Source organism: Globicephala melas, chromosome 3, assembly GCF_963455315.2.
Source record: "Globicephala melas chromosome 3, mGloMel1.2, whole genome shotgun sequence".
NCBI lineage: Eukaryota > Metazoa > Chordata > Mammalia > Artiodactyla > Delphinidae > Globicephala > Globicephala melas.
In genome coordinates, this window is record NC_083316.1 from 42,268,416 (window position 1) to 42,285,116 (window position 16,701).

The following is a 16,701-nucleotide window of genomic DNA, read 5'->3' on the forward strand; positions in this document are numbered from 1 at the left end:
GCTTCAGCAGCACATGTACTAAAATTGCAATGATTCTGTGATGTCTCCTAAGAATTGAAGAGTCCCAAGCCCTCTTCAGGTTCAAAAAATGTTTTGATTTGGAAAATTCAGACTTACTTGTTTTCTTTCGTTCTTCCAGTATCAATTACAAATACAACATCTGGAATAGTGATACCCGTCTCTGCAATATTTGTTGCTAAAACAATCTGAAAATAAAAAGCCAAAACTTCTAGGTAACAACTTTCAGCAATGTGCCATCATTTAAACTTCTTTGGATAGTTCAGCCAATGAATTTTAAAAAATGAATTTCACTTTTATTTACCAAAATTCACAATCTAGTTGCTATTACTGTGTAATCTAAATTTGCTCTAATTAATTTTATCACCTTAGCTTATTAATTAAAGTTATAGATTCTTATTCCAACAAAAATACCATTCCCCTAATTCTAGTCAGTCATCTTAAAAATGACATATGTGGAATGAGAAATTGGATCAGAGAATGGAGACTGCTCAGCAGAAACTTCACAGTTAAGTAGAAAAAAAAAGTAATAGTTCTTCAGTAAGAAGAACTGGTGGGTTGTTGCCCTGGCTCTACTACTTATTAGCTTTGTGACTTGGGCAAGTCATTTTACCTCTCTGGCCTCCAATAATCTGACCTGCAAATTACAAGGTAGAAATAGATGATTTCTTAAGTCTCTTTCTAGCTCAAAATTTCTTAATGGTGATGGCTGAATAGTGCAATCTTCTTGTGGCTTTTTTGTTTGTTCTTTTTTTTTTTTCTGTTGAGTCCTTGGAGGTAAAACATTTAGGAAATTCTAGGTCAAATTCAATATACTATGGCTCTATCTCAATATTGAATGCTTGCTTTTCTTACTCATTTATCCTAGGAAACAGAACCCAGATTATTAAGATTTAGATGGGACCTCGGTGATCAAATTTTTTAGAGGTGGAATTCTTTTCTTAAGACAAAATGTTACAGGGAAGCCAAATGTTACAGATCAGAGCACACAGCCTCTGAACCCCTGGAGTTTTCAGAGTACAGTTAGAGAACCGTAAATTTAATCCAGCTCCTGTTTAAAGATGAGAAAGGAAGCTGAGTGGGTTGCCGAAGGTCACAGACATGGCAGCAGCTTAGGGACAAGAACCCAGGCTTCGTGCATTAGAGTCCAGGCTCTTGCTGGGAGCTCTGTGTTCCCCAGAGTTTCTACATTGTGCTCTTTTTTGCCCCCCCGCCTAAGAGAGGGTCAAAATCTGAGAAACTCTCTTTGTCAAGTATCTCTTCATTCAGCACCCGAACAGAGGAGACAATGAAAATACTTAGATTGTTTCCTAACCTAATGGTCTCTGTATTGCAAAAATAATCAGGGATGAGTAGCAAAGAGAACAAAAAAGAATCCTCTCAGGATTCAAGTAGCTCCTGATATCCAACATCCTTTGTGATATCTTCTTTAAGGAATAGTAGTGATTTTTCTTTTCATAAGCAACATCCATGCCATATTTTTAAACTACCACTCCCCTAAAGTTATTAATAACATATAATATAAACATAAACACCTAATATAAATTGCATTTTAATATTGGGTTCTCTTTTGATTATGTTAAGCTGCAGAGCATCTGGAGTCTGCATGCACTATAAAGCACTTAATAACTGTCTTTGATGATAAAAAGTCATAACACTTTTATGAAATATTCTCAGTTGGATCACATATAAATTTGCTGTACTGAATTTTACCTTCCTGACTCCTTGAGGAGGAAGTGTGAATGCTGCAGCTTGATCTTGAGTTGAGAGAATAGAATGCAGAGCTATCACTTTATATCTGAAAGTTAAAATCATAGTTCTTAGCAAGAGTTTCTCTTTAGAAGACACTGCAAAGAATAATAAAATTTATTTGCAAATAGAAAGCAATTTTTAAATTTTTTATTATGAAAAATTTTAAACACACACAAAAGTTCTGAAAATGGTACAGTGAAACCCCATATATACTCATCAAAGAGAAAAAACAATATGAATGAATTATATGGAATGTAGGGTTTGAAGAATTTTTAAAATATATTCTGATGCTGAAGTGATAACCATAACAGCGGTAATAAACTGTATCAAAACAGGCATAGTAAAAAGCCAATTCAATATGTATGGATGATGGGCTTCCCTGGTGGCGCAGTGGTTGAGAGTCCGCCTGCCGATGCAGGGGACGCGGGTTTGTGCCCCGGTCCGGGAAGATCCCACATGCCGCGAAGCGGCTGGGCCCGTGAGCCATGGCCACTGAGCCTGCACGTCCGGAGCCTGTGCTCCGCAACGGGAGAGGCCACAACAGTGAGAGGCCCGTGTACCGCAAAAAACAAAAAACAAAAAAAACCAATATGTATGGATGGGCTTCCCTGGTGGCACAGTGGTTAAGAATCCACCTGCCAATGGGCAAGTCATTTTACCTCTCTGGCCTCCAATAACCTGACCTGAAAATTACAAGGTAGAAATAGATGGTTTCTTAAGTCTCTTTCTAGCTCATGGGTTCGAGCCCTGGTCCGGGAAGATCCCACATACCCTGGAGCAACTAAGCCCGTGTGCCACAACTACTGAGCCTGAGCTCTAGAGTCCACAAGCTACAGCTACTGAAGCCCATGCACCTAGAGACCGTGCTCTGCAACAAGAGAAGCCACCGCAATGAGAAGCCAGTGCACCGCAACTGAGAGTAGCCCCTGCTCGCCGCAACTAGAGGAAAGCCCGCACGCGGCAATGAAGACCCAACGCAGCCAAAAATAAATAAATAAATTTATTAAAAAGAAAAAACAAGTGCTTCAAAGATATTAAAAAAAAATGTACGGATGACAAACTGCAATGCTGTTAGGGTTTTGTACCATCCAGTGGGCTGGGGAGCGGAGTCACCATCTTACTCTTAACCACAGGATTCCCTCTGCTTAATCATATTGAGAAAATAAAACAAATGTAGAAATAGTACCTAAAAATTTTAGTAGATAAAATGCTATAATAGAAATGTTAAAAAAAAAAAAAAGAGCTTTGCCATGGACAATTTTAACTAAAGGTGAAAAGACTCTGAAAGTTCTGATCAAGAGTTTTAATGTGTGAAACATTTTTCTGTTTTAAAACTACCAGGAATATAATGAAGATCTGTAGTTACCGTTCTGAAAAAAATCTTCTGTCAGTTGATAAGAGATCATACAACTGTTGAATATGAGCAAGGCCTGGTAAAAAGATCAGTACTGCTCCTTCAACATTTTTGAACTGGGGACTTCTGTCTGAAATTTTTAAAAAGATACAATATTCAGAAATAAGGAACAGCATATAAGATATTAATAGAACATCTCCAATTAGTAGAAAAGTTTTATCAAAACAAATGGAGACACATTAGAAATAGATACATACCTAAATATGTAAGAAGTTCCAAAATGAGATCCAGGTTGATTTTATGAGGATTCATGTAGAGAATAGCATGCTGAGTGCGGTTGCTGTACTTTTGGTAAAATGGATTTAAATCATCACTTGTTCCAGTCTGAACTGGGATGTATTCCTAAAAGAAACAAATCAGAAAAAGCCAAACAAAAACATTACGTATTTTTATAAGACAAAGAAGGAAAAAAGGAGCTATTTGCATTCATTCCAATCTGTATTTTCTCATTGTCACTATTATTTTGTTAAAATATAGCAAGAATACAATTTTTAACAGAATTAAAGTATTACAAAATTTCATCTCTCCTATCAATTTCATTTCATACAGTCCCCTTAAGTATAGCAAACCTTTTTATCTTGGCATGTAAACCCTAAATTAGAAAAGAAATGAAGAAAAACAGAACAATGGAAGCATTGTTCTGTGGCAGCTGAAAAGCAGCCTGGCCAAGAGAGGTCATAATAACTTTATTAAGTAATTTACACCTGCCTCATTCCTTCTAGATTCTACTTTGGTTGCTGAATTCCAATCATCTTCTTTGAAATACTCCTTTTAATTTTTTAAAGTCTTTTAGTTTCTAATTTCTATCTCTGCAGTTTTAGGGAAAGATTTTAGTTTTTGCTTCCTTGGTTTATCTGCTTAACTAAAGGATAAAGTAACTTCTACTTCTACTTCTACTTCCAGTAGATGAATGAAATATTGTGGATATAATGAAAATAGTGTATATAGTACCACTGGCCAAAATGCAGGATAATGTAGCTTTTATGATATTTCTAAAATTATGTCATTGAAAGTAAATTAACTCTCTATGAAGATTCGTGCTTGCCCTGGATAGTACAGAGCTAAGGTTGGCTCGTGTCAGGACAGAGGCTGCTAGGAAAACCAATGGCAAGGATCTAGATTTTGGTCCTGCCCCATCCTGACTATCTAAGGTGTTGAGATAAAGAAGTATCGTAAGCCAAACACTAGAGTCAGTGAAACAAAGATTTAAAGAAATGACCTTTAAAATTTGCTCATAATCATATCTGTTCTTCTTCTACTAGATTATGTTTGAATGCACTGTGTCAGCCATATTTTAAAACTCTTACGGCAGTTTATGCCCTGGATATCACAATCAGATGTCTTTCAAAAATGTTTTATTTTTACCTGATACTTTTGTATTCCCCCTGCTTTGCTTGTAACATTAACAGTTATTTCTTCTTCCTCCTCCAGAAATTTCTGACAATATTCTGAGTCTTTCTCCAGGACAAAGCCTGTTTCTTCTATTATATCTTCAAGATGAAAAACCTGCATAGATTAAGGCATATAAATAGTGAACTTAAATTCATTTCAGTAAATATCATTTTAAAGAGAACAAGGGATTGTTACCTTTTGAATGTCACCAAATGCTAATTTAGCATGTTACGAGAAAAGCTTTTTTCTGCATTTATTGGTAGTGAAGAACTTGGCTGATGTAGATGGATCTATTCCTCGTAGTCTCAGGACAAAGCACATTATGGTGTGTATATTTTTTACATGTGAAAACCAATTAAAAGAGCAGCCTTTATCAGCTGAACCAAAAGAGCAAACATTAAGAATAGAAGGAAGCTTCAAAGACAAGCCTAAATTTGAGGGATGGGTGAAAAAGGAGTTCCTTATTGCTAGGCAGCTACCCCCAATCTGGATGTAATGCCTTTGCTATGGAAGTGTGTTTTACACTGTGTACCTCTGTGGTATGTCGTTCGTCAGCAGAATCCTCCTTCCAGCCCACTCACCCTCAGTCAAGGCAGCACCAGCCATCTGATTCCCAAGGCCATCTCCAGGTCCTCCCTATCTCTCTTTTTTAAAATTAATTAACTTTTTATTATTATTTTTTTTGGCTGTGTTGGGTCTTCGTTGCTGTGCGCGGGCTTTCTCTAGTTGCGGTGAGCGGGGGCTACTCTTCGTTGCGGTGTGCAGGCTTCTCATTGTCATGGCTTCTCTTGTTGCAGAGCACGGGCTCTAGGCGCGCAGGCTTCAGTTGTTGAGGCACATGGGCTCAGTAGTTGTGGCTCACAGGCTCTAGAGCACAGGCTCAGTAGTTGTGGCGCACGGGTTTAGTCGCTCTGCGGCACGTGGGATCTTCCCCGGGCCAGGGACAAACCCGTGTCCCCTGCATTGGCAGGCAGATTCTTAACCACTGTGCCACCAGGGAAGCCCTCCAGGTCCTCTCTTGACTTGCAATACCCTAGGAATCGTTCTAGGCTCAGACTTAAGGGCCTGTTTTATGGTGACACTCACTGGTGGGAATGTAGTTTCTGTTTACATATGCATTATAAAGAAAACTTACCTCAACAGGATAATTTCTTCCTGAAATTCTCAGAATAGGGCAGTGTATGAAATAGCTAGAAAACTTTTCACTGTCTACAGTGGCACTCATTAGAATCAAATGTAGATCAGAGCGTTTCTGTAAAATTTCCTTCAAGATAATTAGTAGGAAGTCTGACTGGACACTTCTTTCATGAACCTAGCATAAGGGGAACAAAAAAATCATAAGGTCAAGTAATAGGCTAAAACAATCAGACATTCAAATCTACTAAAAGTTAATCAATATTTACATATAGTCAGTACATGCAGAAAGAGAAGCTGTATGTTTCAAATAAGGCAGATCTTCAGAATTGAAAATAAAGTCACCCTCTAAAATTGAAGTCGGTAAAAATCGGCATATAATGAACAAGATTAGCTATGATAGTAGGACTCTACCTTAGGAGATGGTTTGTAAGTGTTCAGCTGATAAGATTAGGGTATCTCCCAATTTCACTGAGAAGCCAGTGTAACTCTTAAAGCGCTGCTACTAATATACAACTGAACAGACACAAAACTGCAACAAGACAGATAGTTTATCCACTATGTAGAAAAAGGGGAATTTGATTAGTAGGAATCTGACAGGTTCTCTATCAACTGTCTGAGAAAAAGGCTCTTATGCCCTTCCAACAGATGCATTTTAGGGACGAGCATTGTAAAACTGCTATAGAGCATAAAAAAACATGGGACATTGTCAGAACTCAATATCTGCTGGATATACCAGTCTATATTTCAACTTCCTGTACTGGGGTTATTTCTACTCCATTTTATTTTATGAGATTAAGGCAGCATACAAAAGATAGAATACATCAAGATAACAAAAATTAAAACGGTTTTGATCATTCATTTGCTCGGAAGGGAGGCAACAATGGTCAAATGTTCACTACAAACAGTACTAAGCATTGTGCTAGATACTGGGGATTAAAAAATGACCAAGGTAGTCTTTTCATTTCAGAGTTTACAGCCTTGTTAGAGGATACTGTAGAGGATGGTTTGAAATTACATATGAAGCGTAGTTAATTTTTTTTGAGGGGGGTAGGGGTCTAATATTCTTTTTTTGTTTGTTTTATATTTAATTATTTTTTTTATTGGAGTATAGTTGATTTATAATGTTGTGTTAATTTCTGCTGTACAGCAACTCAGGTGGTCAGGAAGGCTACTAAGAGAGATCTGCCATCTGTGCTGAGAACTGAAATGAGTTTTAGAGGAGGAGAAAGGAACAGTATGATAAAGGGAGAAAAAGTAGTCATGGGACACAACTTGTGCAAAATCATGGTGGACAGGGGGATAATTATACATTTCAGGAAATGAAGAAACAAAAATGACGCCTTGAGCATGGGATGAGGAACGGGCAAGAGATAGAGCTGGCAAGGTACTCAGTAATCTGCCCATATGAGGTCTTGTAAACCGTGTTAAGGAGTTGAGACTTTATCCTAATGAGTCAGGGTAGTGAGTAAGATATTTCAAAGCAGGGGCATCATGTGGTCTGAATTTTGTTTTCAAAAGATAAATCCAGCTATAATTGAAGAATGTAGTAGAAGAGAGCAAAACAGAAAGTAGGAAGTTTAATTAGAGGCTTTTGTACTAATTAAAAGAGATAATGGTAGCCTATATGAGGGCAATACCAGTGAATATGGAGAGGTAAATGAATGTGAGAAAAGTAAAATCAACAAAGTCTAGGTGATTGGATTTAGGGGATATGGGAGAAAGAAGAAGGAATAATCTTGGATGTTTTTACTTAGGTAGTTTGACGAGGATATTTAAATCTGAAGCTCAAGAGAGAAAGATTTCCTGAACAGAAACAGATCTGGAGAACCTCCTCAAATAGATGGTAATTTATATAGATACTGACATTTTTAAAAAAGAAAATTAAAAATGAGGATAAAACATAAAATAGAGCTAATAAAAATGAGGATAAAACATAAAATAGAGCTAATAAAAATGAGGATAAAACATAAAATAGAGCTAATAAAAATGTATGCTTTATTAAGTACACTTGGAAGAGGTGGGCAAAAAGTTCGGCTGTAAACATACCAGCAGCCAGAGGAAAAGCTACTTAACTCACACACTGACCATAAACTAAAACAAATCGCACAACTATTCCTAATAAGAAAGCCAGAAGTATTATCCTGAGCATCTTCATAAAGAAGGTCCTGAATAATGTAATGCACTCTATGCCAGCATCTCTTACATCATTATATTTAACATGATGATGAATTTCACTGGGTTTTTTCTTACTCTTACTGTACTTTTCAACAAGAGGTTGACATTATCATACTGAAGCACAATTCAGTAAATCACGCCTACAGACTGCTAATACTAAAACATCAAAGAACAGCTCCCTGAAGTTGGTCTAACTTTTAAATTAGGATTCATTCTGATATATATTTATTAATCAATTTTCTAATAATTTGGGGCTCCAAGAAAACTTACTGACTGGCTGATACAAGTATTTCATCTTACCTAGCAGTAAAAATTTCTCATTATAAATGGATAAATTAGCATTTTGACTTAAGTTGATTCTTGAGGATACTGATAAAATCTAGGTCTTAGCCATGCACAGCTGCAACTGTGACACCCCATTCCCCACCCAACACTGCCAGGAGCAAGTTACCAATGGGCCTGCTCAATCAAGCAGCCATACATCCTCTTTCTTTTTGACATCTTAGTGATAACAGTACAACTCCTTCCCCCACTGAAGATTAAAGACCCCTTAGATAAAAATGAATTCCCATCACTCATCTATAACCAAAATTATTGTATTTAAAAACATCTTACCCTAAACTTGTCCAACAACAGGAAAATGGTTAAATAAATTATGGGACATCCAAATTATATACTTCTATAAAGCTATTAAAAAATAGTGTTTTTGTAGACTAATGATGTGAAAGAATTATAAAATAAATATCGCACATGCTAAACATACACATATATAAATGCACAAATGTCAATATTAATTTTTTTCTGGATGAGACTACAGATAATTTTTATTTTCATTTTTGTATCTCTCTATACTTCTAATACTTACTAACCAAAATGAGGAAAATAACCCAATAATCTATGTATAGTCTATTAATTAAAAATCAAAGAATGACTGAACTTTCACTAATGCCTTCTGAACTTGGTGAATTAACAGACATTCATAGAAACTTTACATCTGGGAAAACTGAAAAAAATTTCCATTTTTGAATAAAAGAAATGCTGTATATCTTATTTTTTTCAAAAAATTATGTACAAAGCAAGTCAGTTTAACATGTACTAGGCTAGTATACCATTTAAAATAATTCTAATGTGAAACTTTTGGCATAATTCAATTTTAGTGTGCATTCAAATTTGATTCAAGTAGGGGGTATATCTATAGGGAAAATGACATACTGATGAGGATTCCTTGTTTTTTATAAGAATCCGAGAAAACCCTTTAACAAATGTAGTTGAGAGGCAGCAGACTGCTAAGAGATGGCTGCAGATGTACTGCCTGGGTTTGAACACCCAGTTGTAGAGCTTATTGGCTGTGTGAATTTGAGCAAGCTATTTAATCTCTGTGTGCCTCAGTTTCCTCAACTGTAAAACAGGGATAATAATATCTACTCCACTGGATTGCTGGAAAGATTAAATGAAGTTGTATATATGAAGTCCTTAAAATAGCACCTTGCATACAGCAAATGTTATACAGCATTTGTTAAATAAATCAATTTACAGGAGACACATTTGTTAGAGGAAATTATTATATGTAGAGGAAATTAAATAATTATTATATGTAAAGTGTCTGGCATTTAAGCATGAAGAAAATGTTAGCTAGTTTTAGAAGTAACATCTTTTTAATTCAAAAATGTTTAGAATTTTTTTCTGAACATGACTACAGAATCAACTCACCTCATCTACAATAACGTGAGACACATTAGTTAGGAGACCATCTTCTTGAAGTTTTCTTAGCAAAACCCCTGTTGTACAGTAGAGTAACCTGGTAGATTCACTCACTCGAGACTCCATCCGGATCTGATATCCACACAAAGAATTCTGAAGGGAAAACACAAGGCCAAGATTAGAGTCTCACAAATGATCTAGGAAACAAGCTTTAAAAAGTACAGGTGCTGATCCTGCTACTATATGGAGCAGTCTAAGTAAATTTGTTTAGTGCAATTTATTACTTTCCCATGGTCTTCAATTATATAAAACTATAAAATTAGTTTCTGCAATTTTAATTTTTTTTTTTTTTTGCGGTACGCAGGCCTCTCACTGTTGTGGCCTCTTCCGTTGCGGAGCACGGGCTCCGGACGCCCAGGCTCAGCAGCCATGGCTCACGGGCCCAGCCGCTCCGCGGCATGTGGGATCTTCCCGGACCGGGGCACAAAGCCGTGTCCCCTGCATCGGCAGGCGGACTCTCAACCACTGCGCCACCAGGGAAGCCCCCAGTTTCGGCAATTTTAAACAAGAAAAACCTTTTATCAGTTTTGAAACAAAAATCTGTTCACCTGCTTTGAGTACCATTAACATTATTACGAAAATATTAATAGATTTAATCAATTTCTTATTAAATTATCTTGGAGCAAAATATTGAGGTACCAAGAAATAGAATTTTAGAGACGCTCCTACAATTTGGTCCACTTTTCTATCAAGATCTCATAAAAGCTGCAACGATTAAAAACCAGTGGTGGGGGGCTTCCCTGGTGGCGCAGTGGTTGAGAGTCCGCCTGCCGATTTAGGGGACACGGCTTCGTGCCCCGGTCCGGGAAGCTCCCACATGCCGCGGAGCGGCTGGGCCCGTGAGCCATGGCCGCTGAGCCTGCGTGTCCGGAGCCTGTGCTCTGCAGTGGGAGAGGCCACAACAGTGAGAGGCCCGCGTACCGCAAGAAAACAAAAACAAAAACAAACAGTGGTGCCTGATGGGAATCCTGAAGTCACTTCTATTCCCATCATATTTTCTTTCTCCTTCAGTCATTCCTTTGTTATACTTGTAAACATGTCTGTCATCCCCTTAATGTAAATTCCTTATAAGACAGAAATTATGTCCTTTTTCCTCTTTCATTTCGTGAGAGAAACCAAGAAAAATTGCCAAATAAAATGTTTTTTAATGAAGGGATACCTAACTTAAAGATAGAGACAAAGATGTTAAGTATCATATTTATAAAGAACAATTCAAAGTATAATTAAACTGAGTTATATGAACTGGGAATTCATTACATTTGGTTCTAAAGCAATTTTACTAATTCCTATACTTTGCAGTCACTCCGGTTAAGGTCTGGCCAGTTTTGTGTATACTTTTATCGCAAAGTGTGTGACAGTAAATATTTAAGTACTTTTTCTATTATTTCTTTTATATACAGGATTTGAAAATAGTCTGGCATTTTCTTTTATATTGTTTTTTCCTTCTGTTCACTGAACTAATGAAAATCATTCAGGAATACATCCCACGGAAAAGATTTCCAAATACTTGAGCTATCTGATATTAACAGTTATACTTGTGTTTATATTCTTTGAATGATCAACTTAGTATGTAATATATTTGAATACTCAATTATTAAAGTGCATATATTTTTCCTTTTATGTGAGAATTTTAATGATAATTACTGACAGTCCTTTGCATATAAAGGAGAGTGGCATAATATCACATCTATCCAAGAAAACATGAGAAACACCTGAGATACGCTACTGAACAAACAGCATTGGTCAAAACTCATATACGGCACAGGCTTCCATTTGGGTCCCAAGGGCACAGGTTGAGTGAGGTCAGCACTCTCTGAGGTGAGGTTGAACAGTGTCTCACCTTTCCTCCAGGTCCATTTTCACAGCCCAGTTCCTCACACACTCTTGTGGCTAAGCTCACTGCTGAGACCCGCCGGGGCTGGGTGCAGACAATGCTGCATCTACTTGTTTGCCATTCGTTCAGAAGCAGGTCCTCCAACAGGAAATGTGGCACTTGAGTACTCTTGCCGCTCCCTGTTTCACCTGCCACCACCACAGCCCGGTGCCTTCTAAGAGTTTCGACAATTGAGTTCCTGTGTTTGAACACAGGTAACTGTTGCCGTTCCTTTAGCAGTCTCTGGTACTTAGGTGTGCTTTGCAACTTTCTAAAGAGGTTTCTAACTGGCTCCAAATCTTCTGCCTTTTCTGATTCCAAGGACAGTGCAGAAAAATCCTCATCAGAAACTAAATTTTCCCAAGATTCCTCAGGATCTTCAGAGGTTTCTCTCGTATTCTCAGATTGCTGTTGTTGCTGTTGCTGCTGCTGCTTCAGTTTATTCAGAAGTTTGGCAATGAAAAGGTCACGTGGTTTATTGGTCTCCATTTTATTTAACTGTTCCTTTCTCTTTTCTGCATCACTCCACTCCAGCCAGACATCTCGGTAAGTGGGCGGAAGTAACTGATGAACTGACTATAAAGGGAAAACACAGTAGTTATGTCGTTTTCACTAACTACTGGACACCAAAATTCAATAGGTTAGAACTTAAAAGGATAGCTGCCTTCTTCTTAAAATGTCTCTTAAACTAGTGTTACTACTTTAATATAAGATAAACATGTATATGATGCAAATTTATAAATAGCATATATTCAGGCTTCTAGACTTACTAGCTATGTGACCTTGGGCAAGTAACTTAACTTCTTGGTGTCTTAGTTTCTAAATTTGTAAAATGGGGCTAATAATAGTACCTCCCTTACAGGCATACTCTGAGGTAAACTAAGTTAATCATGTAACGTGCTTATTCCTGGAACACAATAAACTATTAAATACATGTTTATTATTTATTCATATAGTGGTGCTATTTAAATATACAGATGATCCATAATGCATCTTTAAAACAAAGTTCCCTCTGAGATTCCAGCAGTTGTATATTACAGGTCAAAGTATTTTAAATGAACTCCACTGGATGAAACTGTTATCTTAATTCTGTTATAAAAGAGCCTGCAATTATTTCTGTAACACTGATAGTGACTTCCATCAATTAAGCTTAGCTTATGATACCTTATTCTGCAAAATGAGGGAAATAAAGACATTAAGCACTTTTACTGACACAAAATGGAAAAGAACTATTGTTGGAGTTCCACTTAACCAGTGCCTAAATTTTCAGTAGTTCTAATTCCCCATGAAGAAAGATATATTATAAAATATATATTATATAAATATAATATATATATTATATATATATAAAATATATATTATATTTTTATTATAAAAAGGAGATGTTGACAATACCCCCCAACCAAAAAAAGAACATTGTGTTCTCTTAAAAGTGCTCTCTTCAGTAATACTTTATTTTCATCTTTCCTTAAACTGGAAGCTTATAGTCAACGTAACCTAAAAGTGAAAACTGGAACCAGTGTCTAATTTTTTAAAGTTGAGAGACAATATAACATTAAAGGAAAACAAATGTTTAAAAACTCTCCTTAATTCAACCATTCTAGCACAACTATTTTTTAATCTGTAAATTAGTATAGCTTACAAAGCTGGACCAAATGGTTCAGAGCCTCTGGTCTAAGGAGAGAAAGATTGAACTATGTTTAGGAGTGAGAGGAAGTCAAAATTATAAATAAGCAGAAACAAGGATTAATCAGAAGCATTCAGTAAGAGAAAATTGGCACAAAGGGCCATAATTAAAAACTAACTTCCACATGCAGATACAGTTTTATGTTGACAAAATATACCCATTACTCCAGAAATGATTTTTTTTTTTTTTTTTTTTTTTTGCGGTATGCGGGATTCTCACTGCTGTGGCCTCTCCCGTTGCGGAGCACAGGCTCTGGACGCGCAGGCTCAGTGGCCATGGCTCACGGGCCCAGCCGCTCCACAGCCTGTGGGATCTTCCCGGACCGGGGCACGAACCTGTGTCCCCTGCATCGGCAGGCAGACTCTCAACCACTGCGCCACGAGGGAAGCTCCCAGAAATGATTTTTGAAACACTTAGGTCTAAAAAGTCTCACCTGCCCTTTCACTAAACGATAAAGAGCTAAAGTAGCTCCCAGGTGCTGAGCTTGCATGCCATCCTCTGTTAAGATTGTAGGGCATACTACCAGTACATCATCTTCAGACTTGATTACCCTTACCCTACAAAGAAACCAAAAATATTTTAAAATAAAATTGATGAAGTAGAAAAGGTCAGAATTCCATTAACATTGAACTGTAGTTTAATTATTTAAATTAAATATTCCCATGGAAGACATCATACTACATAATGACTTATAAGCACTATCAATCTGAGATGTGGAATTAGCTTCCTAAATATCTACTTAACTCATCAGAAAAAAAAAGATTTTCATCTTAGATTTTTCTATAAGTTCATTCAGTTAACCAAAAACATACCTACATTTCCAGTATCTACCTACTGCAACTTTTTCAAAGGAAGGATTTGGACTCTTGGGAAGATTCTTCCTGACCCAATCGATCAGAAATTGTTTGGGAGATTTTCCAGTCCAGCTTCGAGCAGTATAGTCAAAATTTCTTACATCATGAGGTTCTTTCTTTTTCTCTAAAATGATAAAGATTGGTTCTTTAAAAATGGTTATGTAGTAATATACAGTCTCTTTTGAGAGATTAATGTTCTCTCACTTTTGGGAACAGACTTTTAGAAGAGAATAGGTTTAAAAAAAGACAGACAGAAAGGCTTGCTCTTCTTTAAGTGATGTAAGGAAATCCTCTTGATGGACAGAATCAGTGAAAATCTGGATCTTTTTAAAAAAGTATCTTAAGTTATGTGTTCTTGTAAAATATCTATGACACAATCCATGCGATGAATTGTTTAGAATACTCTGAATTACAATGTTTGGTAGACTATCTTTTGAAAAGATATAAATCAGATGTCATTTCTCTGCTTAACAGCTGCCACTACCACCACTGTCAATGGCTTCATGTTGCATATAAGATAAAGTCCAAATTCTTCATTAGTACCTAAAAGCCCTCTATGGCCCACCCCTGCCTATTTGTTGTCAGTCTTCCATCATGCTCGCTATGCTGTAGCCATACTGGTCATGAGTCAATTCCTTAAATGCTCTAAACCTGCCTCGCTCAATACAGTAGCCACCAGCCACATGTGGCTAAATTTAAATTAATTAAAATTAAAATTTCAGTTTCTCAGTTATACTAGTCACATTTCAAGTGCTCGATATAGTTGACCCTTGAACAACACAGGTTTGAACTGTACAGGTCCACTTATATGCAGATTTTTTTCCAATAAATATACAAAAACACACATGAAGAACATCATGTGTAAGACTTATATTGAAGTGGATAGCCTATCCTTACACAGGCATGAGGTGATAATTAATATAAAATTAATAATGTCTTATTTTCTTTGTTTTATAACTTTGCTTTCAAAGAATTACCTTACCTTATAGAATGCCTCTCTCTCATAATTGGAGAAACTGCATATCAGCCTATCATCATAGGTAAGTGGTTTTTTAAAAAATGTTAACAGTGTTTCCAATAGTATATTATGAATACTACTGTAATACTGTATGCCATAAAAATTTTATAATGATTCTTTCATTAGTGTATAAGGCTAAACTAACAGTGAAGTAAAGCAGTTATATTGATTACACTAGGGTACCATTAAAGCAATCATATTGCTGCTTCTTCGTTATTAATGCATGAATCATTATACCTATAAACAACTAAGAACTTCTGCACATTATCTTTTCATTTTTGATGTCTCATGTTAGTAATACATATAACAGCTACAGTGTTTTGAATCATATAAGACAATGTTGATATAGGTACTGACAGACGATTCATCTTGTACATAGATAACATAAACTCACAGAATCTATACAGTACAGTACTGTAAATGTATTTTCTCTTTGTTATGATTTCCTTAATAATGTTTTTCTTTCTCTAGCTTACTTTATTGTAATAATATAGTATATAATACATATAACATGCAAAATACGTTAATCAACTGTTATCACTAAGGCTTCCAGTCATTAGTAGGCTATTAGTATTTATGTTTGACTTAAACATAGCATTATGTTTAAGTCAAAAGTTATACGCAGATTTTTGACTGCACAGGGGTCAGCGGCCGTAACCCCTACGTTGTTCAAGGGTCAGCTGTACTCATATTTGGCTAGTAGCTACCACATTGGATAGTGCAGATACAGAACATTCCCATCATAGTGTGTTCTGTTGAATAGTGATGCTCTAAGCTCTTTTCCACCTTAGACTTCCAATGTACTGTCTCTTTCCTTAGAAGTTCTTTCCACCAACTCATTACCAGGCTAATACCTAATCATCTGTCAGATCTCAGAGCAAGACCTTAGCAAGGTTTCCCCAATGCAAATTAGGCCCCCTTATTAGCTCTATTATTGGAAGCCAGTTTTCTTTCTTCAACAGCACACATCACAGTTTGTAATTGTGTATCTATGTCTGTTTAAAGCTTACATTCCCTGCTAGACTGTATACTTGAAGAGAGCAAAGATCAAGTTATTTTGCTAATAACTGTACATGTAGCACCTGATATTATGAACAATAAAAATTCAATAAATATTTGTAGAAAGAATGTACAATTAAAAGAACTGACAATTTAGTGTGGAACTCAACTGACTATATTACAGACTGATAAATATACTAGCTATATCAATAATTTACCTATGAGCACAAAGAAGAGCACACTTACACAACTCTGGTGGCACAGCAGGAATCAGGGAAGGTTTAAAGAAGAGGTGCTGTTTGATTCAAGCCTCTAAGCAAGGGAAAGGTTGGCCAAGAAGGGGAAAACAGGATGAGCAAAGTCATGGAGCCATGAAACAATATATGTTTTAAAGAATGATGTAGCTGTAGTACATAGCTGGGAGAATAAGGTGGAAAGGATCTTCAGTGCCATGATACAGGGTTTGAACTTGCTAAGTGATTAAAATTTTTAACAGGGAACTCACATTTTGATCTGTGTTATGGAAAGATAATTGTGGCAGGAGTTTGGAGGAGGGACTGAAGAGAGATGAGGCCGAAGCAAGATGTTTGTAATTACAAAATGCTATACAAGTTATCATAA

General features: G+C 36.5%; 1 protein-coding gene across 4 annotated transcripts in view; it reads right to left on the reverse strand.

Annotated features, from left to right (window-relative positions):
• DHX29 (DExH-box helicase 29) overlaps positions 1 to 16,701 on the reverse strand; it is a 48,032-nt gene that overhangs the window by 13,952 nt on the left and 17,379 nt on the right. For 2 of the 4 annotated variants that reach the window (XM_060295776.2, XM_060295777.1), the window contains 10 exons: positions 14,022 to 14,208; positions 13,643 to 13,766; positions 11,490 to 12,098; positions 9,599 to 9,742; positions 5,712 to 5,888; positions 4,550 to 4,690; positions 3,382 to 3,526; positions 3,137 to 3,254; positions 1,732 to 1,816; positions 118 to 206 (listed from right to left, as the gene is read on the reverse strand). In XM_060295776.2, the coding sequence (XP_060151759.1) occupies positions 118 to 206; positions 1,732 to 1,816; positions 3,137 to 3,254; positions 3,382 to 3,526; positions 4,550 to 4,690; positions 5,712 to 5,888; positions 9,599 to 9,742; positions 11,490 to 12,098; positions 13,643 to 13,766; positions 14,022 to 14,208 (1,819 nt within the window). The remainder of the gene's footprint in view (positions 1 to 117; positions 207 to 1,731; positions 1,817 to 3,136; positions 3,255 to 3,381; positions 3,527 to 4,549; positions 4,691 to 5,711; positions 5,889 to 9,598; positions 9,743 to 11,489; positions 12,099 to 13,642; positions 13,767 to 14,021; positions 14,209 to 16,701) is intronic. The other 2 variants (XM_030843249.3, XM_060295778.1) reach the window with 2 other exon arrangements.